The sequence below is a fragment of the Gossypium hirsutum genome, chromosome D10 (genome assembly GCF_007990345.1).
Source record: "Gossypium hirsutum isolate 1008001.06 chromosome D10, Gossypium_hirsutum_v2.1, whole genome shotgun sequence".
NCBI lineage: Eukaryota > Viridiplantae > Streptophyta > Magnoliopsida > Malvales > Malvaceae > Gossypium > Gossypium hirsutum.
Window position 1 is genome coordinate 2739328 of NC_053446.1, and position 25287 is coordinate 2764614.

At 32.6% G+C, this 25287-nt stretch overlaps 1 protein-coding gene and 1 pseudogene across 1 annotated transcript; both read right to left on the reverse strand.

Annotated features, from left to right (window-relative positions):
• Positions 1-2142: 2142 nt before the first annotated feature.
• On the reverse strand, positions 2143-5008 carry LOC107886684 (GDSL esterase/lipase At5g45920). The gene is given in 7 exon segments (XM_016810732.2): positions 2143-2389; positions 2562-2726; positions 2821-2888; positions 4119-4276; positions 4279-4351; positions 4424-4578; positions 4669-5008. Coding segments are annotated over 6 exon segments (723 nt in total). The 5' UTR covers positions 4523-4578; positions 4669-5008; the 3' UTR covers positions 2143-2229.
• A 16808-nt stretch (positions 5009-21816) lies between these two features.
• On the reverse strand, positions 21817-24788 carry LOC107888107 (pyruvate decarboxylase 2-like; annotated as a pseudogene).
• Positions 24789-25287: the final 499 nt, after the last annotated feature.

The following is a 25287-nucleotide window of genomic DNA, read 5'->3' on the forward strand; positions in this document are numbered from 1 at the left end:
AAGGGAAATATGAAAAATTCCTATTCTGATAGAACATTGTAGGTTCACATATGCTTGTATGCTATCTTTGAGGGATGGATGGAAATTATGACTGTTCTCGCTTTTTTTCTTATAGTTTTCTAATAAGCTATTCTAAGTAATTTGCAGATAATATGAATTTGATATGTTGAAATTCATTACATATGGCGAAAACAAGTCACTTTTTAATTTGGGATCAACAGAAGACAAAAATAATCAAAGGCAAGAATGAGTTCAATTAAGTTTGGGGTTTTACATCTTTTTGAGAATGACTTCACGTAAAGATGACGGTGCAGACAAGTTTTTTAATGGAAAGGAATGATCAAACCTAAAGATCATGTGGGGACCTTGAAACAAATGCTTCAACCTTTATGCAATTTGAGGGATAATTAAAGCTTATCGGGTAATGGTAGGAAGAGCCATACAACCCTTCGTGGAAAACAAAAACAAAATATATCCCTTGGAAAATTTCCAAACTTTGCATACGCAATATGATTCTTTCCCGTGCTGTGAAATCATGATGGGCTTCTTTCCACGGTCCTATCTGACTTGGCCAGAACTTCTTTTTCATCAAATTCATAGAACAAGCTTACAAGTTATCGAGGATCAAGTCTCAAATAAATGTACAAGATAAGCAGTAAAAAATCAAGTATAATAAGTTTGATACAAATCGTACAAAGAGAAGATGAATACGCTTAAAACTTCATTTTCAAGAAAAGAACATAATTCGTTTGATTCTGGCCATCGTTGCCAATGAAGAGAAAGCAAGAGCAGTGAGATGGTTTTCCGTCAACAGGATGGAGAAACCACCTTGATGCATAGAGGTCATAGGTCACCAAGGGTGAGACACTCATGTCCCTTTGGTGGGTGATTATATGTCCGTGAATGATCGAGGTGCTTCTAGCTTTGTGAATTAGGCTTTTAGAGCAGCCACTCACGAAACGTTGGCTGTCGATAGAGCATGGAAGACAAATACAGAATAATAGCAATACTTTAACGGATGAAGGTTCAGGTGACTGATCGAGACGATACAATTATTAGAGAATTTTTTAATTGATCATTATTTCTTATAAAGTAACATCGGCTTTTAAGCTATATATTTTTTCCTACTTAGATAATTAAAATTTTTTTTAAAGTGATACCTAAACTATCAATTTCGTTTTTTTAACAAAAAAATTGTCAATTTTGTCAATTTTACTCCCCAAACATGATATTTTATTGGACTTATATGCTTTTTTGGATAAAATAAAATGAAATTGATATTATATGTACCACTTTTGACAAAAAAAAAATTTAAGTACTTGAGTGAGAAAACGGTATAATTTAAGAGCCAATTTTGTAATTAAGCTTTTAAAAAAAAAGTGTAATAATGATTCAAGAATGTTTTTTCTTATATTGTAAAAGAAATATAGACGAGGTGGGACTTGAATATGCCTTCAAAAATTATGGGTTGTAAATGCTCATATTTTGGATAGGTTGTTAACTTGACAAACGCAAAACTTCTTAATACATGTCTAACGTACTATCTATATTCAACCCATGAATACATCTAATAGTGAAATAGAATTGGATGGAGTTTGATTATTAGTGGACAAAGTGAGGTGCCCATGGTGTCAAAGTGCAGGTAGAGGAGCTAAATCATGTCCTCCTGTGGTGGGAACATTTTAAATGGTGGAACAGGAAGGGCTTGATGGGGTGTTAAAAGAATGAAAAAGGAGACGTATCTAGGCCCATTTTACGTTCTTTTAAGAGCATCTCTAAACTCACCCATAAAAAAAAATTGTACAAACATCTATCACAGAATATAAGAGCATGAAGGTAAGATTTGTTTGTCCAAGTTTTTCGACTTCCCTAGGATCATCTCTTGCCAAGTTAACACAAATCCTATTAATTATCAAGTAACCACTCACCATTAAGATCTCATATTGCTCTCCTGCCTTCAAACAAGGAAGCATACCCCCAACAACAAAAAAAGAAGAAAAAACTAATTCTTCTACCACAATTACTTCTTTTTCGAGGACTAAAGACATACAATGTTGTGCCCATACTTAGCAAAATTCCCCATTCTTTAGAGAAGTCCAGAAGCTGACATGGATATGCAAAACAGAATAAAGGAGCTATGAATTGAAAAACAAACTCTTTTAATTATTGCTGATATATAATGAAATATTCAGTGATATTATTAACTTTTTAGGTCTTGAAGTCTTTTAACTACTGCTGAAAAGCCTTAAGTGGGTCATCATGGTCAATATCAGCAATAAGTGGGAGATCAGCTTTTAGCTTTTCAAGGCTTAAACCTCTCTCTTCCAGCTTTTTCATCACTTCCTCAAATACAACCTTGTTGCCTTCCTTTGTGAGGTGCAAACCATCGCTGCAGTTCCAGTTAAACAGCATATCTGATTATTTCTGCCACAAACCAACAATCGAGACCCCCCAAGGCTAATTTTCGTACTCGGTCTAGAAGCTGATATCTAGTTCTAGAATGTGTACATAGAATCTGTATGTAAGAGTAAAAGAATGCATTGAAAATTATTGAAAACTACCTAAGATAAGCTTTGCGCCAGTCAGTATATTGCTGCATCCTGGTCCACAGATCCACCACAGCGATCCCACATTCTTCAGCTGTTTCAACACATGCCTTGGCAAAAGAGCCGGCAGCTTCATTTGTCCTCTCGGGCAAACCCGATGGGTTCTCAACATAAGGATGTCTGCATCAACACAAATTCATTTTCTTTCAAGTACATGCGTATTAAAGATATTGTGCAATGTACCCATGCTGGCAAAGTGGAAGAACATATGTACCTAAGGCGTCCATCTTCATCAATCGGAGGAGGGGTAATTAGGAGTACGAGTGTTTTTGGCCACCGCTTCTATAACCCCCAAAAGACAAGGCAAAGAGGAAAAAATCTATAAGTAGGACCAGCACATATATATACACTTAATCCATAAGATCACAGTACTGTTTTGGTGACCATATATATTTATATATATTCTATGATTTCAAAGCTAGAACGTGGTTAGTGGAGTCAATTTCAAAAGGCATATTAAAATGGATCAATCAGTCTTTCCACAATAAGTTGAGCTTCCCACGTTTGCTTTAAAAAGCTAATCGATTAACTTCATTAATCGAGGGGCATGAAGTAGAGTCATAAAGGCATTAGATTTTTTTAAACATGAATATGTAAAAGACTTTTCATCCAACCAAAAGAAGACAAAAGTGGGCGTCATATATAACTGAAAAGCCCCATTAAAGATATTTATACCAATTCCTTGTCTCATCTACCCTTTAGCCTTTGTAATTCACACGATTATTCAAAAAAAAATAAAAATAAAAACAAAATTAACTTTTATACATTAGATCAAAGAGTTATTTAATTTTTTATTAAAAATTTTATCTATTTTTACAAATCGGTCTCTATACATTAGTATAAGATACATGTGACACTATTTAATTATGGTGTCAGACATGTTAGTTTTTAATACTAGAAATAAATAAAATTTTAAAAAAAAATCTAATTTTGATCTAACACCTAGAAACTTCCATGAAATTTTTAACTAATGCACAGTATATAGTACTTGCTAAATTCTAAGAAAGATCACTGCTCACTGCTCATGGTTTTGAATGAGATTATTCAAGTTTTTTCTTTCAATATAAAAACAATTAAAGGAAGATATATATTTAAGCCAAGTGGCGAACAATAACAGCGACAACTGGGCCTTACGCACCCACTCTTTCATGGCTGACCAAACAAAGTCCATGGCTCTTTCTACCAAATAACGTTTGGAAACTGTTTTACTAGACCACAACACAGTGCCAAGCACGCAATGGCCTAAACTATCATACAAATATTCAGATCATAAGAAAAGAACAAAAAGCCAAAAACAAAAAGATCACACAGTTCCACCCTTTGTTTTGTCTCTTCGTCTACATGAGAGTTACTTGAAAAATACACAGTGCCTGCCTTTTGACCCTAAAGTTCTTACAATCATCTACTGTTTACGCAGTAGAAAATTGATCGTCAATGAGTTTAACGTGCTTAATGTGCTACCATATTTACTTGCGTGTAGAAAAAAGTTAGATAAAGATGTGATAAGTGAACCTTGAGGGAAGAGACGATGGAGTGTAGGTTCTGCTTGTACTCATCAAGTGGGACGTGTTGGAAAGCAGCGTATCTATCAGGGAGGCAAGCATCATTAGCTCCAAAAAACACGGTTACCGCAACTGGCGGCGCAGCAGCCGCACCGTCGTGACCCACCGTGGGAAAACCCTATCAAGTACCTTCAGCGCCCACCTTGTATTGTACCCACTATACCCTCTCAGCACCACATCAAGCTGTAAACCAGAAAACCCACATATTCAATATCAATAAAGACTTTATATATAACTGATAATCAATATATATACCGTCCGACAGAAATGGTTGGCGAGAGCAGCACCCCAACCACCGTCAGCAAAGGAAGACTCTGTGATTGAGTCTCCAAAAAGATAGATCGTCGGCCTCATGTTTGAGTAGCAAAAAGAAAAATGATCAAAATCTTCTTCAGAGAACACTGTGAGATCTGAGAAGAAGAACCAAAAACTTTTAACAACCACACTAAACGGCCTTTGTATTTTTGTTACAAAAAGTTTGGGTATTATTAAATACTCACCACCAACTCAGTTGCACGAGAGAGAGAGGGAAATACTGACAAGATCAGGTTCAGATTAAAGAAAGGATGTGATCTTAAAAACGTAAAAGACTGAAACTGTGAAGAGTCTGAGTTGGTATTTGATGTGACTGTTTTTGGACTTTACATTAAATTCTGTCTTGTTGTTTGTGATATCAGGAAGTAACAGAAATTAATGGAGTAATTGCCCATCTATGATCTATTTTCTCTATCAGTTTCTCTACCTAAACCTTTCCCCTCTCTGCATCAGGACTTTCATCTCTTTTCTTCCTTTTTAGCTTTAATGGCAATTGGGGAAAGCATTCATAATTTTGCTGGGCCAACCATGCGTCCATGCCTCACACCAACATAATATTTATATATCATCAGAACCATTTTTTTTTCTTGGACCTCCCCAATTTGCATTGCAGATTTGAATATTTATGATATTTGATGTGTATTTTATAAATTCGGATATTATAAATTCAGATAACATTTAAATTTTAAAATTACTGCTCACCATAATTTTAGAGTATATATGAATTTGAATTTGCATTACTTATTTGGATAGTTACAAAATATTTACATTTTTATTATTGGAACCAAAAAATATATTAAAAATTTTAAAAATATTTTTTTGTGGATGTGAATGTTTGACAAATAATAGGATTCGAATTTAGATATTAATATTTAAATAATTTATGAATAAATAAAATTTTAAATAAATTTATGGATTCAAATTCAAATAATCCTAAAAAATAGATATAAAAAACATGGAAAAAAACTTGTTTAATATTTTTTTCATTCAAATTTAAAACTTTATTTAAAAAACATTTAATTTCTCACCAACGTGAGAAAGTTGCAAAATAGCTATTGAATTAGATGTGATTTATTTAGCATGATTCTTGTTATAATTGAAAAAAACAAAAAGCTTAATTATGCATGGAACCTTGTCTCGATCGAATTCCGTATTATTTTAGAAACAGTAATTAGGAATTAAGTCAATGGCTTATGGGTAGTGGGTGATATTAAAGGTAATATAATATATGTATTGATGTGTGGTGTGGGCAGTTAAACGTGAGTTGGTTTTAAATAAATATTTTGAGTATATAATAAGAAAAAAGGACAATAAATTGAATAAGAAAAACAAATTAAAAACAAAAAAGACAAAAGCAAAATGACAAGGATTATATGTTAAATTTAGTTAATGTGAACTCCAATTAAGATCCCTTGTTATCCCACGAAACAAAAGTAACATAGGTTGATGTCCCAATTATGCTAATTAGATTTTTTTTGTGATTAAAATCATTAATTACACAGTTAAGTGACACATTACAAGTATAATTCAAAATTCGAAATCCATAATAATATAATGCGTATGAAATTAAGAACATAGAAAACCCAACATGGTAACGATATTAATTATTTAGTTTCTAATTTGAATTTTAGGGTTGAGTTGATAAAATTTCATAATTAACTATTGATATTAGCAATTAACTTTCATTGGATCAACCATAAAACTTAAAAATCGTTGTGATCATATTGTACTTAACAAAGTAAAAACTTACATAATTTTATAATCAAGGGAGGTGACAAAGGGCTGGCAGCGCTCTAACTCCCCTCAAATTAAAAGTTTATGTTTTGGTCCCTTTGAAAATTATAAATTATATAGTAAAATTACATTTTGGCTTCTCAAATGATTAAATTTTAACTAAGTCCTAAAAATGTAAAGTTATAAGCTAATATAATGGTAAAATTGTATTTTGATTTTCAACTCAATTTTGGCCCCCAAGAAAAGCTTCTGACTTCACCCTGCTCACAATTAACCCTAAATTTATCCTCTTAACAAAATTATAAAAATTCAAACCTAATAATATAACCAATAAATTTCATCAAATCAATCTTAAGACCTATACTAAATAATAAAAAATTAATACAGATTACATTTGATTATTAAAATGTATAACTTAATCAAATAAAAGTATCACAATATAAATATCATATTAAAAAATATCAAATAGGGAATTGATGCAAATCAAGCGGATGGACCAACTTTGCTATAGCAAGCCGTCGAAGCAAGAGAAATCAAGTCATATTATGATGCTAGTAAACCCTCCAACAATCTCCTACTTTTGTAGAGCTGTTGTTCCCTGTAATTTCCACAAATTGTTTGCAATCAAGCTTAAAGTATACCTTATGTCTTGACAGGCACAAGAGATACCCAAACCAAAGTAATGATTAATGCTTGCTTAGTATTAATAGAAAAAAAAATCAAAGTTTAAACGTTTTTGGGAGAAACATATATAAAATTTGAAAAAAAAGTTAATACTCATGAACTATGTCAAATTTGATTGAAATGCAATTTCAATGATTTAAAATGTTTATTAGAAAATATATATTTTATTAATCAGTAGTCGAATGTTCGATTCTCGTTTTAGGTATAGAGTAATTTTAAAACTTGTGACCAGCATCTACCCCCTTAATGAATCTACAGAATGCAAATGATTAATTATTAAACAGCTCCAATAAATACATTGAAAAATAAAAAAAATATACATTTTATTATTTAAATAATGTAAAATCATCTATCTTTTTTAAATCATTGCTTTGGGGAAGGAGTATTCAAATAAAGTGAGTGGGACTTTATTATTGAGATTCTAACTAACATTATTTGTGTTTCTTTCTCAACAATCAAAGAAGAATTTGAATTGCTTTGATTTTTATTTCATTTTATTTTATATATGTTGTTCAAAGTCCAATGTTTGTTTATTTGTGCACGCCAACAAAGCTACTTTAATGGTCATTATTGAGTACCATATTCTACAATAACCACCAAAATATGCATAATTTTATAACCATAATGTTACCATACACGAGGAAATCTCATCATTACTGAGGATTAGCATCTTTTAATTAGCATGGATGCTAAGCTCCTAGAAATTGTACTAGAAAGTTGGCCAAAATCAGGATTGGCCAATAGAATTCAATGATGGATGCCTATTAATCATGTGAGTTTATATGAAGACTTGGTAATTAGAATATGGATTCAACAGAAGAAATTTACAATTTTGGACCAAAAGTTCATAGACCCAACCTCATTATGGAAAGCAAATCATTATATTTATGGTAAATTATAACCATTTTCACTTTAAAATAGCGTTTGTTTTATTTTGATCATTTCATTTTAGTCACTTTAAATAAAATAATTGTATGAATTAGTTATTGCTGTTAAAATTTATGTTTTCTTTTAACGGATTGTTGATATGGCACATTAGTGCATTAAGTGACTGACACATGATATTTTTTTATTCACTTTTGACTAAAGTTTAGGGATCTCTCTATAATTAATCTAAAACTTTTTCCCTCTAAACTTTATAGAGAGATCCTTAAACTGCAGTAAAAAATCAACACAAAGAATACCACATATCAGTAACTCAATGGGCTAATATGTCATGCCAGCAATTAATTAAAAGAAAATGGAAATGCTAATGGTAGTGACTAATTCACACAATTATCTTATTTAGAGTAACTAAAATAATTTTTTTTAAAATACCAAAATAAGATAAACCCTATTTTAAAATAACCATGAGTTATATTTATTAGTAGCTGATAGAAATTGTAAATTTCTACAGATTTGGATATTGGTTGCTTGCCCTTATTATCAATTAATTCAAAATGGTAGGGTTGAATCAGCAATACAGGCCAATTAATAAAAATTATACCTTTAACTATTAAGTCCAAACCCAACCGATGCATATCTCTGAGTCTCTTTAAAAGTTATCCCAAAGTTAATCAATTTGAAATTTATAGGCATACTTTAGCCAATAATTACGCCTAAGTCTTAATTCAATTAATATTGATATAGTTGTTAGTATAGAAGCATATAAGTTTGAGTGCATTGAAATGCGTGTTTACTCTTTCTTTTAGTAGGCATTTGATCGAATTGAATTGACTTAGATAAAAAATATTTGAGTTTGTCAAGTTGACGAGTCTTATTTTATCATTATAACTCGATTTGAAATTATTTTGTAATTGAATCGAGTGAAATAAAATTTGAGTTGAGTCAAGTCGAATAAATGTATTCGAGTTCAATTCAATTAAAGAAATTAAACAAGTCAAATTGAACTATTGATGGCTAATGTGACTAAATTCCTAGCTAGAGTGTATAAATTTTAGATCATATATATTTGAAAACTCTTTCAAAGTAAAATTAGGGAAAAAAATATAATTTAGTATGATAAACTTGATTTGATAATTTACTTGTTTAAGGCATCAAATTTATTATTTATTATTTATTATTATTTTATTTTTAAAGATTTTTAGAACTTTATATAACTTTTATTTTTCAAATTTTTTATAAAATATTGCAATTTTTATAAATATTTTAAAATTTTAAGTTTATTTTGAAATATTTTGTAATTTATGTTAAGATGGACCAATTTACTCATTTTCAAAATTGACAGAGATCTAAGGGGTGTTTACATCAATTTATTATTCAAGTTATTCGAGTTGTGAAATTCAACTCGACTTGAACTGAAAAAACCGAATTACTTATTTGAGTTGATTCAAAAAAACCTAATAAATCGACTTAATTAACTCAAAATTCGAGGTTTTTTTCAAAAATTTTAGTCAAATTAAATTTTGCTCACCTCTATGCAAGATTTTAGTTTTTCTCTTTATGTAGAAAAACTATAAAATAATTATATTTTTTTAGGTGATGGTATAACAAAACCTCATAGTGCCATGTCATCATGTCTTAGGAAAATTCAAGTTTAAATATTAAATAAAAAAATTGTCAATTTAAAAAAATTGAAATAATTTAAAAACTAAATATTACTTTTATCAATATTTATCTTAAATAAATACAGTACTCGACAATCACTAATGTGAATGACATCTTAGTAACAATTTAAAATTGTATTCTTAGTAAATTTTTTTGGCATAAGCTATATTTAGTCTAATGTTATTGTTGGTTATAATTTTTGAATAATTATTCTACCAAAAAGAAAAAAAGAATTGATGATTAATTAGAATACTCCTTTTAAGTTTGAAGGTTTTTGTTTTAGTTTTTAGAATTTAAATAAAAATATTTGGCATGTTTAAAATATAAATCACATACGAATTTTAATATTCAAAGCGTAAACTCATTCAGTTCATTTTTAAATTTATAATATGTTGTTTTTTCTATTATTTATATATTACCATATATAATTTAATTATATTGTAAGTAAAAAAATTAAATATATTGTCATATAATGTTAGGTTAAGTTATTTATATTTCAAAATTTAATGAAAGTAATAAAAGAAAACTATATATACAAATATTAAATATTAAGTATAATTAAAAATGATATATATTTTTAAAAATAGTTTTAATGAAAGGATTTAAAAGTATTTGAGTTAGTTATTTACAAATATTAATAGAGTTAGACAAAATTCGAATGTTACATTATACTTTGAGTGAGACTAGGCTTGAGCAACTAGGGGCAAAGCTAAGGGATGGCAACGGCCTTGGCCTCCTAAAAATGGGAATTTTTACTTTTCCTTTAATTATTTTTATAAAATTTTAATTTAGTTAAAGATAAAACTATATTTTGTCTTCTTCAAAATGATAAAATTTTGATTTAATATCTTAAAAATTATAAATATATAATCTATTAAAATTGTAAAATTATATTTTAACTCTAATAAGAATATACAACTTAATTTGCCCAAATAAAATTTTTCGACTTACCCTATGAGCAACTATATTTAAAATTTTAGGACCAGTCAGACTCAACTCTTTTTCCCAAAATGTATCATTTTTTAGATTATAGAAATTTTTTTTTAAACTAACATAACTCAAACTCATACCACACACTTGAAACAATAAACATCTTAATCATTTTCCAACATATAAGTTTGTTTTAAACAATAAACACAGTGCTAGGATTAAAAAGTTGATATACGCTATTAAAACCATGAATTTGGTTTGTCAAACAAAAAGACAAAAAAAAAAAAAAACAAATGATCCACGTGCAACGATTCAATGGATGCATGTAAAGCATTAACTTTTGACAAAAACACTGGTATATTAGAATCTACAAGGACTAATGTTGGCTGTTTTACTAAAATAGTCCAAAAATAAATTATATTTACAAAAAATAATTTAAGTTCAAAAATAATCACCAAAATAACCTAAAATAAACAGTATCCACTTGTTTTTTACACCAATAATTGCCTAATAATTGTGTCAGAATTTAAAAAAATTAATTTTTTGGGTTTTGGCCTGTAAATGGCCGGAACCCATGTATTTTTTTAAATTATATTATACTGATATACGAAAAAAGAAAAAGAAAAAAAAACTTTTTTTTGGGTGCTGGCCTGTCAATGGTCGGCACCCAACAGTAAAAAATAAATTGAATTTTTTTCGTGTCAAAATCAAATATCAGTATACTCAGAATCAAATATCAGTATACGAAAAAAGTAAAAAAAAATTATGGGTGCTGGCCTGTCAATGGCCGGCACCCAGTACAAATTTAAAAGAAAATTTCTTTTTTTTTTCGTGTCAAAATCAGATATAAATATACGAAAAAAATAAAAAAAATTTGGGTGCTGGCCTGTCAATGGCCGGCACCCAGTACAAATTAAAAAAAAAAATTTTTGTGTCAGAATCAGATATAAATATACGCAAAAAATAAAAATAAAAAATTTGGGTGCTAGCCTGTCAATGGCCGGCACCCAGTACAAATTTAAAAAAATTCTTTTTTTTTTCGTGTCAGAATCAGATATAAATATACGAAAAAAATTTTGGGTGCTGGCCTGTCAATGGCTGGCACCCAGTACAAATTTTTTAAAAAAATTCTTTTTTTTTGTGTGTCAGAATCAGATATAAATATACGAAAAAAATAAAAAAAATTATATATAAACGATAACACAACTGTAACATATAGAATTTATGTTGATCCAAAGAGACGCGCGACCTAATTCTTCGCGATGGCAACCAAGGAACACCCAACCGTGTAGTAATCGAGTTCCACCATTCGGGGCCGAACTGGGGGCCGAAAATGAAGCATCCGACTCATCATCACAGTTCATAGATCCGGATCCAGTGCATGAAGTTCCTCCACCATTTGAAGATTTTTTTGGTGACAACCTCCACTGTCAACATCCGACACGATCCGGATCGTCATCCTCATACCACCAGGACTTCCACCCCGAAGCACGTACACCCACCACTGAGGATATTTTTCCATCGGCACCTCCGGTCACGCAATACCAATTAAGTCCCGATTATGGTGAATATAATTATTCCACCTTTTTAACTACACCGGAAGGGACACAGGACTCCGGACCGAGCAATTATCAAACGCCTTAGCAAGGTGCACGGCATCGCTGGCGGAGGCATCCGGATCGTTACACACCAGGGCCAGGAACGTCCCCAAGATCGCGACAATTTTAATTTTTTATGTTAATTTTTACTTTCTTAAAATTTATTATGTAAATATTTCTTTTATTTTTACATTTTTTCTTTTTTTAATATTTATTTAATGAATCTAACACAATTATTTGTTTGAATATATGACTTCGTAATATTTAAAAATATAAGGACTAAATTCTTAAAAATAAAAATATACAAACTAAATTTTAAATTTACAAAAAATATATAGGACTTGGGGGATTTTAATTTTGTAATAGTAAATAGGAGGAAATAGAAAAAAAACCAATTAATATGTAAACAAAATCTAAATGTTTGCAATTTCTAGATACTTGTGTGATTAATAGCGCATAAATTTCGATACATTAAGGTTAAATTTTTTTCAGAATTTCTATAACCGAATTTAAATCTTATTTCTTTAATTCTTGCATCTTCTATTAAGGTTCACTTAGCAATACAATTTTAAAGATTAAAAAAGTTACATTTCCATGTAATGTTTGTTGAGAACAAAATTTTCTTTTTCAAATTTTCATTAATTTAATCTAACCTTACATAATTAATTGTTCTATTAAAATGTTTATATAGAGAGCTAATAACCGATGATAAATTCTATATGTTACCGTTGTGTTATCGTTTATATATAATTTTTTTCGTATATTTATATTTGATTCTGACACGAAAAAAAGAATTTTTTTTTTAAATTTGTACTGGTGGCCGGCACCCAATCTGATTCTGACACGAAAAAAAAAAAATTTACTGGGTGCCGGCCATTGATAGGCCAGCACCAAATTTTTTTTTTATTTTTTCGTATATTTATATCTGATTCTGACACAAAAAAATTTTAAAATTTGTCCTAGGTGCCGGCCATTGACAGGCCAGCACCCAAAATTTTTTTTTGTATATTTATATCTGATTCTGACACGATTTTTTTAAAATTTGTACTGGGTGCCGGCCATTGACAGGCCAGTACCCAAATTTTTTTATTATTTTTTTCTTATATTTATATCTGATTCTGATACGAAAATTTTTTTTTTTTTTTAAATTTGTACTGGGTGCCGGCCATTGACAGGCCAGCACCCAAAAATTTTTATTTTTATTTTTATTTTTTCGTATATTTATATCTGATTCTGACACGAAAAAAAAAAGAATTTTTTTAAAATTTGTACTGGGTGCCGGCCATTGACAGGCCAGCACCAATTTTTTTTTTTTTACTTTTTTCATATACTGATATTTGATTCTGACACGAAAAAAATTCAATTTTTTTTACTGTTGGGTGTCGGCCATTGACAGGCCATCACCCAAAAAAATTACTTTTTTTCCTTTTTTTTCTTTTTGCTTTTTCGTATATTAGTATTATACAATTTTAAAAGAATACATGGGTTCTGGTCATTGACAGGCCAAAACCCAAAAAATTAATTTTTTAAATTCTAACACAATTATTAGACAATCATTGATGCAAAAAACGAGTGGGTACTGTTCAATTTAGGTTATTTTGGTGATTGTTTTTGAACTTGGGTTATTTTTGTAAATATAATTTATTTTTGGACTATTTTGGTAAAACAACCACTAATGTTATTCATTAAAATATTTAAACAAACAAAGTTCAGACAGTACAATCATGTTGGACGCAGCCAACATAAGTTATTGCTGATAAGCTCTGCTTAATGACCATATAATTTAAGAAACCCTCGCTACTTGGGACTATAAGTAGAGGTACTTATTTTTCTAGACAGGAATACAGTGCAATACTGATTTTAGATGACAACATAAGATTTGTCCATTTAAACACTTGGAGGATCTGGGACAGAGAGTCCTTGAACATCCAGTGGCCATCTTTAGTTTGAACCATCAAGCCTTTAGTCCAACAGTTATCTGGTATTTTATGTTCGTCCTGCAAACCATCAGTATATTTGTTTATGATTGGCAAATCGAAATGAAGTTCTTCTTCTAGTTTGAATTATTTCTTTTCTTGCCTCTCTGTGCTGAAATCACAGGTAAGCTAAGTAGAAATTTAACAAAGCAATCCATCGCTTAGGACTTGTAACGAATAAGATATATCCCAGTAAAGCGAGTGCACAAGTCAATAAATGAGACATAATACCAATTACGTCCACATGCAACTGATGCAGGTCCCCATAAGTCGAAGACAACCAAAGCAAAAGTATCATTATATTCAGTAGTAGAGGTTGAAAAGGGAAGTTTATGAGACTTTCCTTTTTGCCATGCAGTACAAACATTATCAGGACAAAATTATCGAGAGAAGTGTGGCGTAGCAGATGGCCAGTAATTTCCACTAGAAAAAAAATTCTTGCGGCACCATCGAGGTAGGACCAGTAAACTGACCAGTAGCAGGGGCCGACAACAGAAATGAGAAGCCAACAGCCGAGCCCAGACAAGGTCGATTGACCAGAGTTAAAACCCAAGCCACCGATGGCGGGCCATCGTATTCTCGATTATATCAATAAAAAATCTCTGAGCCACATGCCCAAATCACCCGTAAATTTGACACTGTATACAAGATCGAGAACCTCTCCCTCAACTTCCAGACGATGGACGACCACCACGCACATATTCAACCAATAGTTGCAACGGACCAGACTCCAAGACATTGGCATGAAGCGGAACATCTTGAACTACACGCATCTGGTGGCTCTCATATTCCAGTAATACGTCAATGAGACATTGTAGCTGTAGAGGTTTCGACGAGAACGATGCTAAGGTAAAGACATCGTCGAACTCTGGAGATAATCACGCAAGAATAATTTTTACCTTCTCTGCCTCCGAGATCCGAGATCCAGAGGCCTCGATCAAGGCACTTGTATTCTGAATCTTTGTTATGTAATCTTTGATCGAGAGATTACCTTTCTTAATAGAGTGAATATTGTGACGGAGGTGAGAGAGCTTTGTACCTGTCACCGCGGTGAAGAGACGAGTAGCAGTGTTCCACACATTATATGCCGTTCTAGCCTCTGTAAAAGAAGATAACAATGATGGATTCATAGTGGAAAGCAACCAGGAGGCAAGTAACCTATCATGTTGAACGAACGCCAAGGCATCCGAATTTGGAATGAGAGATCCCTCAGAATGCTGCACAAGACGCGGCGGAATAGGTAACGTTTCGTCCAAAAAAGCAGTTAATTCGTTTCCCTCAATGATCAATCGAACATGCTGCTGCCACTGACTAAAACTGCCTTAATCCAACTTTACAGTTTTATGGCGAGAAAATGACTGAATGATCTTAGCAGCAGTGAATGCCGGATAACCATGCTCAATAGAAGTAAAATCAACAGAAGTAGTAGTAGTCATAGACGCAGATGTCGATCAGGTCCCCAGCACTTTAGACGACTGATACCATGATAAAATCACATGTAAGCTAAGTAGAAATTATATTATGTATTGAAAATATAAAAGATAGAATTGAAAGGATGATCTGTATTCTTTTCCCTTTCCTTTCTTTGAATAATACAATAACAATATTTATAGAGTATGTATGAACTAACTGCTACTATTAACTACTATTAACAGCATAACAGTTTGAATAACAAACTAACAACTTACAGAGTCTTTATTTCCATACTCTAACACCCTGTAATTTCGTGTTGGTAAGCCTCCAAATTGTGGGGATTAATGTTCTATTTCAAGTAGGGTGATTTAGTTGTGTCAATCCCTAACTCTTGTCCCACATGAAAGTAGATTCCTGGTCCAAATGGAACCTTAAGAATAGGGTCAATGAAATTTATGATGCGTAGGAGATGAAGGTTTTTAAGTCCATCGAAAATTCTTTTGAGCACTAGGTTTCCGACAAGAGGGCTAACAACTGAAAAAACAGTCACCTTGAATGCCTTATTTGGGTTGTTTGTTGGTTTGTTGAAACCATTGTTAGCTATGTCCATAGCATTTAGGGTTGCAAGTGCAGCACCCAAACTATGGCCCATTATGGTTATGCTCACCTCCTCGTTTTGATACTTGTCCACTAGTTCCTAGACCTCTTTATAGACTTGGCAACCATTAGTAACACAACAAATTGTTATGACTTATATAAATCTGTATGTCTGTATGTATAAAGTTTTACCTGGTCCCTAGCACTAATCTTGGCTAAGGAGAATTTTCTTTTGACTTTGTATAAATATTGTAAAATCTACCATGCACATGAGCCTACTCTGTCATTGTTATTACTCCTCTCCATGAAACAAGAATGTTCCTCCTTCCCAGAGTAACTTTTCCTTCATTAGTGGTCACCGCCATATAACCAAAATATGCCACTTCATCAGCACCTGTAGTACCATGTTAGAGTTTTGTGACCTAAATTCTTGTTAAAGAAGTAATACAATGATAAAACTAGGGGATCTGTGGAAGGCTTAAGATCGAGGTTCAACATTTAAATAGATGTAGTCACAACTTTCTTGTATCATTCAATTTTCAACATTAGTAAATTTTCTTCTCCTCTGCTCATGATTTTTTCCCGAAAGGGTTTCTATGTAAAATCTGTGTGTTTTATTTTTATTTTTATTACTTTTCGATCATTCTATATTTGCCATTATCGACGTTTAGTTTTACAAACTTGTATCAAAGCTTTTCAGGTTGCTTGTCTCGATCATGGTAATGACGACAATAAAGTATAATATTTCGCTATTGGATTACAACACTAGATTCGCGTTATGACAGGTAAAGATGTAGGTAGTTCTGAGGCAAATAGAATAGAAGGATGCCCTGCTAGGGTTAGATAAGATGCATTCGAAATTGACGAGGAGGAGAAGAAGCATAAAGATTGAATGGCTTTAACGCAATTACATTTGCATCTGTCGAATGAAATTCTATAGGATGTGTTGAATGAGAAGACCGTCGCTGCATTATGGGCAAAGCTGCAGTAACTATTCATGTCGAAAACCCTAACTAGCAAGTTACATATAAAATAATCTCTTTATGCTCATTGTTTGGAGGAATGTACGTCTGTGCACGAACACTTAACTGTGTTTAAAGAAATTCTCTCGGATCTAGAGGCAATGTAGGTTCAATATGATAAAGAAGATTTTGGGTTAATTCTACTTTGTTCGTTGCCCTCATCTTATTCAACCTTTAGAGATACAATTTTTTATAGCCGTGAATCTCTCACAGTTTATAAAGTTTATGCTTTCTTAGCCTTGTATGACAAGATAAAACAACTTGTGCCTAGATCCGACTCTTGGGGAAAGGGTCTCATTGTTCGTAAGAGACAAGAACGAAATACTGATAATAATCATGGGAGGACATAGGAATTAAAAATTCGTAATAAATCTAAAGGTAGATCGAGATATTTAAACAGAGGTAAAACTTGTAACTTTTGCTAGAAGAAAGGGTACATTAAGTTTTAGTGTTATAAGTTGTAGAATAAAATCAAAAGGGAGGCGATAAATCAAAAGGAAAAACAACCAGTACAATCTGATAAAGTTGATATTGTAGAAGACTACAACAATGGTAAACTCCTAGTTACTTTTGCAGACAACTCTAAAGTGAGGGAGGAGTGGATCATCGATTTTGGTTGCACCTTTCATATGAGTCCCAATCGGGATTGGTTTACAACATATAAAACAGTGTCTGAAGGTTTTATTTTGATAGGAAATAATACTTCATGTAAAATCGCATGTATTGGCACAACCAAAGTTAAAATATTCGATAGAGTCGTCAGAATACTTAGTGGCATACGACATGTACCAAAATTAAATAGAAATTTGATTTCGTTAAGTACTCTTGATTCAAAATGGTACAAGTACACAACTAAAAATGGAGTTTTGAAGATTAGTAAGGGTTTCCTTGTTGTGATGAAAGGGCAGAAAAAGACTGCCAAGTTATATGTTTTGCAATGTTTGACTGTTATTGGTGACGCAACCATCACTTCCTCTTCTTTACCAGATGATGATATTACTAGACTTTGGCATATGCGCCTAAGCCATATGAGTGAGAACAACATGAAAAAATTGAGCAAAAGAGGGCTTCCTGATGGATAAGGTATTACCAACTAAAGTTCTGTGAGCACTGCATTTTTGAGAAGCAAAAGAGAGTTCAATTCACCATAGGAATCCATAACATGAAGGGAACGTTAGATTATATTCATTCTGATCTTTGGAGACCATCTAGAGTGCTTTCGAGAGGTGATGCTAATTATATGCCGACGATCATTGATGATTTTTTAGAAAAATATGAGCATTCTTCCTAAAGCAAAAAAGTGATGTGCTTTCCACGTTTAAGGCTTAAAAAACTATGATCGAGAAGCAAACAGGAAAATAGATAAAACATCTCCGCACAGATAATAGCTTGTAATTCTGTTCTGATTAGTTTAATTAATTGTGCAAATTAGAGGGGATCGTGAGACACTTGCCAGTTCGTCATACTCTACAGAAAAATAGCGTTGCAGAACAGATGAATAGAACATCATGGAAAATGTTCGATGTATGTTGTCGAATACTTGTTTATTGAAGTTGTTTTAGGCTAAAGCGACCTCTACTACATGTTTTTTGATTAATCTATTTTTGTCCATTGCCATTGAGAAAAAGACTCCACAAGAGGTATGATTTGGTAATCTGCTAATTATTCTGATTTGAAGATTTTTGGGTGTCCTGCATATGCTCATGTTGATAATGAGAAATTGAAATCTAGATCCATTAAATGTGTTTTTCTTGGTTATAAAACTGGTTTTAAAGGGTATAAGTTATGGTGTCCTGAAAATAGAAAAGTTGTGATTAATAGAGATATTATTTTTTATGAAACTATTATGATGCCTAACTTATCTCTTAAAAACTCTTCCAATAAAGACCGAAAAAGTTCAAACACACATGTGAAGCAGGTGGAGCTTCAGATTAATCCAGGATCTACAACAGAGTTTACTCCTCAAGTTAGTACAGAAACTCAGAGTAGAGTTGCTTCTTCACCATAATATTTTATCACCAGGAATAGACATAGATGAGAAATTAAATTTCCAAATAGGTACGCTGAGGTTGATCTAGTTGCTTATGCTTTAAATGTGGTTGAAGATATAAATGCAAATCAAGAGTCATCTACTTATTCTGAGGTAAATTAGCTATAAAAATTCAGGAAAGTGGATGTTTATTATGTAAGAAAAGATCAAATCGTTCCATAAGAATTGAACATGAAACCTAGTGAAGCTTCCTGAGGGTAAAAAGGTTGTTTGTTGTAAATCGGTATTCAAAAAGAAAGAAAGGATTTCAAAAGTTGAAGAACCCAGGTATAAAGTGAGGCTAGTTGCAAAAGGTTACAGTCAGATTCCAAGTGAAGACTTCACAGATGTGTTTTCTCCAGTTATGAAGCATAGTTTAATTCAAGTCTTACTTGGTATTGTGGTCATATATGATTTGGAACTTGAGCAATTAGATGTAAAAATAATGTTCTTGCATAGAGAACTTGAGGAAGATATTTACATATAACAATCAGAGGGTTTTATAGTTTCAGAAAAAGAAGACCATATTTGCTTGCTGAAAAAGTCCATTTATGACTTGAAACAATCACTAAGGCAGTGGTATAAGAGGTTTGATTATTTTATGACTACTCATGATTTCCAAAGAAGCAGCTTTGATAGTTGTGTTTATTTTAAGAAAAACAGTGATGGTTATTTTAAGAAAAACAGTGATGGTTATTTTATATATCTACTATTTTATGTTAATGACATGTTGATAGCAGCCAAATATAAATGAGAGATAAGAAACATCAAAGCCCAGCTTAGTAAAGAATTTGAGATAAAAGATTTTAGAGTAGAAAAAAAGATACTTGGGATGGAAATTCTCAAAGATAGAAAAACATGTAAATTATACCTAATTTAGAAAGGGTACATTGAGAAAGTTTTTTGCAGGTTCAATGTGCAAAGTGCCAAGCCTGTTAGTAATCCATTAGCAACCCATTTCAAACTTTCATCGACTTTGTCTCCGCAATTAGATGATAAGATTGACTACATGTTACGTGTTCCATATTCTGGTGCGATGGGATCTCTTATGTATGCTATGGTTTGCTCACGTCCAGATTTATCATATGTAGTTAGTGCAGTTAGTAAATACATGGCGAATCCCGGTAAAAAACACTAGAAAGCAGTTTAGTGGATTTTTAAATACTTACGAGATACTAGTGATGTTTCCTTATAGTTTGGAAGAATTAGAGATGGAGTCATTGGGTATATTGATTCTGATTTTATTGGAGATCTTGATAAAAGAAGATCTCCCAGAGGGTATGTTTTTACTATTGGGGGTTGCGCAACCAATTGGAAAGCCACTTTGCAGACTATAGTTGCTTTGTCTACTACTGAAGCCGAGAACATGGTTATTACTGAGGCTTGTAAAGAAACTATTTGGTTAAATAGACTCTTTGGTGAACTTAATAAAGACCTTTATATCAGTATAGTATTTTGTGATAATTAGAGTACCATATTTCTTATGAAGGATCAAATGTTTCATGAGAGAACAAAGCACATTAATGTTCAGTATCATTTTGTGTGTGATATTATTACTCGTGGTGATATTGTTGTGAGTAAAGTTAGTACTCATGATAATCCTGCATATGATGACTAAGTCACTTCCTATAACCAAATTTGAGTATTACTTGGACTTGATTGGTGTTTATTGTTGAAGTATATATACCCCTTTAAGGGTTTTGTGGAAGAGGTGGAGAATTTGTTCGTTGAGAGTTCGTGGTGAAAAACTTGTTTGTTGAGAATTCGTGTCAAGGTGGAGATTGTTAGAGCCGTGTGACCCAAATTTCTATTAAAGAAATAATACGAACCATGCAACACAAGTAGAATTTGTATAGAACTACACCTCCTCTATTTAACTTTGATTAGAATAAAGTTTTTCAACTTTTAAATAAATATAGTCGCAGCTTCTCTTGTATCTTTCGGTTTTCAACATTAGTGAATTTTTTTCTCCTCTGCCCATGATTTTTTCCCAAAAAGGTTTCCACGTAAAATATGTATTTTATTTTTCTTTCTTATTTCTTTGCAATCATTCTATATTGTCATTACCGACATTCAGTTTTACACGAGTCAGCTCGAATTAATAATTTGAGTTTTGAGTTAGAATCTAGTTGAATTTTACAATTTGAATATTTCGAATAACAAATTGGTGTAAATACTTTTTTGACCCTGTCAATTTTGAAAATGAGCAAATTGATTTCTCTCTCAACAAAAATTTCAAAAAATAATTTCAAAATAACGTTCAAAAATTCAAAATATTTATAAAAAATATATTTTTAAAAAAATTATAATAATTTTTAAAAATTTTAAAGAATATATAAATAAATTTAAAATTTTCTAAAATAATAATTTTGAGACCTAAATAAGTTAATTAATTATTTAAATTTATATTATTTTGCTTTGAAAAAATTTTCAAACATATATGATTTCAAATTTATGTGCTCCAACATGGAATTAATTATATTATAACAAGATTTTAATTTAACATGTTTAATTTTTTAATTTAACTCGAATAATTTAACTCGATTCGATTCAACTCGAATTTTATTTTACTCAACTCATATTCGAAAAAATTTCAAATCGAGATATGATGATAAAATAAGATTTGTCAACTCAATTAATTCGAAATTTTTTTATTCAATTCGATACTACCTATTGCCTTTCCACCTTTATCATATGCAAAATGGTACCTTACACTACTCATCAAATTGTTAACAAAAGACAAAAGAGATATAAAACCAGAACATAGCATTCATTACCGGAAACGACATTGAAAGTGAATGTACACAAATATGATCAAGCACTCCGCAAATTTTGGAAAAATGTTGAAAAACCCAGCTTTTAACTCAGCATTCATACCATAAATTTTCATCAACTTAAATAGGTCAAAGCATAAAGCATCATGTGCTGATGGCAGGGCCAAGAATTTACTGAGGAGTTGGGGGTCGGCTACTCGGAGCACAAACCCTGGAGCCCCACTCCAACAGCTCTTTGCTAGTATCATCCTTGTGAACTATCACTTCAATGAAGCATAAGCAGTCCTTCTTGGCTCCCATTGCCGTCTTTATTGCTTCTACGAGCTCTTCCTCACAAAATACCTGAAACAATATCAAAATTTTTAGTATTATATCAAGCAATTTTATCAATGTCAGGAACTTTATTTAATTCATTCAAGCAATGTACGGGGTTTGAATTTGACTCACCTTGGTTGTCCAGCACTTGGCTTCACCATTATGAATTGCATCAACCAAGGCAGTATAGTTCCAATTCTTGATCACATTGTATGGTCCATCATGAATCTCTACTTCAATGGTGTACCCACGATTGTTTATGAGGAAAATTATGGTCTTCTGCCCACATCGCAGCATTGTGGACACATCTTGTGCGGTCACCTATTGAACCAATCACCACCAACATTATGAAGATGTACCCAAAGCAAGAACATTATGCACATGTGAATCAATTTAGGATAAACTACAAAAATAGTCACTTTTGTTTGTCCTAGATTACATTTTAGTCATTTATGTTTGAAATGTTACGTTTTAGTCACTTACGTTATCGTTTTGTTATGAAGTAGTCATTTTACCGTTAAACTCCATTACCTCCTTAACAGCGATCTTACGTGGCAGTCCAAATGGGTTTTAAATATTAAATTGGATGTTCAGTTGCTGGAATGAAAAAATATTTTTAATTAAATAAATTTTATTTGAACTGCCACGTAGAACATCTAAGTTGGCATTTAAAACCTATTTGGACTGCCACGTAAGACTGCTATTAGGGAGGTAATAGAGCTTAATGGTAGAATGACAATTTCGTAACAAAACGATAACATTAGTGATTAAAACATAATATTTCAAATATAAAAAATTAAAATATTAAAAAAAAACAACTATTTTTATAGTTTACACTGTGCATATGTTTTTTCACGCAAAAATATTATAACTACTGGCCAAAATGACAGTACGTACTTGGAAACTACCATCACCAATGCAGGCGATGACACGTTTCTCCGGAACAGCCTGTGCATATCCAAGAGTGGCACCAACTGACCATTTCTCTGGAACAGCCTGTGCATATCCAAGAGTGGCACCAACTGACCACCCAATTGATCCATATTGCATTTGGAATTCATACCTGCGCAATAGTTTTTGAGTTCAATATCAAATTAAAAAACCATCTTTGGATTTTAAATCATAACATAAAAAGCTCCTTCCCTAATACTCACCCACATCCTGCAGGCAACTTCAGCTTCTGGCAGTTAAACCAAGAACCCCCAGTTTCAGCAATCACGGTAGTTTCACCAGAAAGCATCTTCTGTATATGTTGGAACAAAACATTGACTCTCAAAGGCTCTTTAGATGCTGCCTTCAAAGGTTGTTCCTCAGGAACAAAAATCCTATGGTAATTCTCATAAGCAGTATTATTGTGCTTAAGCCTCTTAGCAAGTTCTCTAAGGAAGTCTTTCATCAAAACACACCCAAATGCAGGCCCATTACCAATGACCACCCGATCAGGCTGCACAATAATCGCCTTCTCTTTCTTAAGAAGCAAAGAGCACCCAACAGAGCTATAATCGTTGTAAATAGGTCCAGCGAATAAGTAAGCATCAGCAGATTCAACGATCTCAGCACAAAATGCAGTACTAACAGCTCCCCAATACGTCCCAATGAAATGAGGATGATGCTCAGGGACAAGCCCTTTACCCGATGGCATTACCGCCACGGCGTAGCCACCAGCATCAGCCAACTAAACAAAAGCCTCGCATGCCTTGGCAACACGTAGCTTTGGTCCACCGACCAAAACGGGTTTCACGGCCTTGTTCAAGAACTCTGCAGCTGCCTCCACCGCCGCCTCCAATCCCATCTTATTTATTACTTAATCTACACCCATTAAGAAAAAAAAAAGGAATTACTTGACGTGAAAATTAATCACTGAATAATCTTAAACTTGTAAAGAGAAGGAAAAAGCATACTTTGGAGAGAGCACAAATGGAACGGGCTCGCGGGTAAAAGTGCGATGAGAAATTGCAGCCAAGTTACAGCCGATGCTGATATAAACAGGCTTGCTTTCTTTCAAAGCAGTTGAAATAGCTGTGTCGATCATTTCATGAGCATCCTCCAAGTTATTAATCACAGCCTAGAGAAAACCAAAGACCCCATATTTAGCATCTTCCTGATGAAACAAAAAACAACAGCAATAGTATTTAGTAACAGGAGAAAGGAGAGAATATAACCTGATAGCAAGTAACAGTCTGGAAACATCTGAGCTCTTGACTAAAATAAGGCAAGCCAACAGTGTGGTGAAGAATCCGGTTAGTTCCATAGTCATTGGAGTTGGGTCCACCCACAATGCAGATAAGAGGGAGACTCTCACTGTAAGCACCGGCGATGGCATTCAAAACGCTGACCCACCAACGGCGAATGTGACAACGCAAGCACCAACGCCACGTCATCGAGCGTAACCATCAGCGGCGTACCCAGCGTTGAGCTCGTTACAGCAGCCGATGAGTTTAAGCCCAGGCTCCGCAATCAAATGGTCAAGCAAAGTCAAGTTGAAATCACCGGGAACAGAGAAAAGATCGTTCACACCGATCTGAACAAGCCGCTTAGCCAAGTGGCCGCCCAGAGTGGCTTTAGAGCAGTTGACAACGGCGGGGGAAACGGAACCTTGAATGGTGGAAACGGTGCCGTTTGCGGGAGAGCAAACGTCGTTGGAAGCAGGCTTGCAGTTGTCAAGTGATCCAATCTTGGTATCCATTTCAAATAAAAAGAAATAGTAAATCTGGCGAAGAAAAATGCAGAGAAAACTTTTTGTTTTGGGCTAAGTCTGGAAGTAAAAAGGGAAATAGTTTGAATGTGAATTAGACCTGTCCATGGCCGGGCCGGGCCGGGCTTAGAAAAAATTTCAGCCCGCATCCTAGGCCCGGGCCCAGCCCGGCCCGAAATATGGGCCTGAGATTTTGTACAGGCCTGGCCCGGGAAAAATATAGGGCTCGAGCCCGGCCCGGCCCGTTTTTAATTAAAATTAATTTTTTTGATAAAATTAAAATTAATTGTTATTAAAATTAATTATTAGTAAAATTATCAAATTATTAATTGTTAATTGTATTAATTGTTGTAACAAAATTTAACAGTTGATTAGTAAAATTATTAAATTATTAATTGTATTAATTGTTAATTGTAATAATTGTTGTAACAAAATCTAATATTTGATTAGTAAAACAAACCTGATGTTTTATTATTATTATTTTGTAACA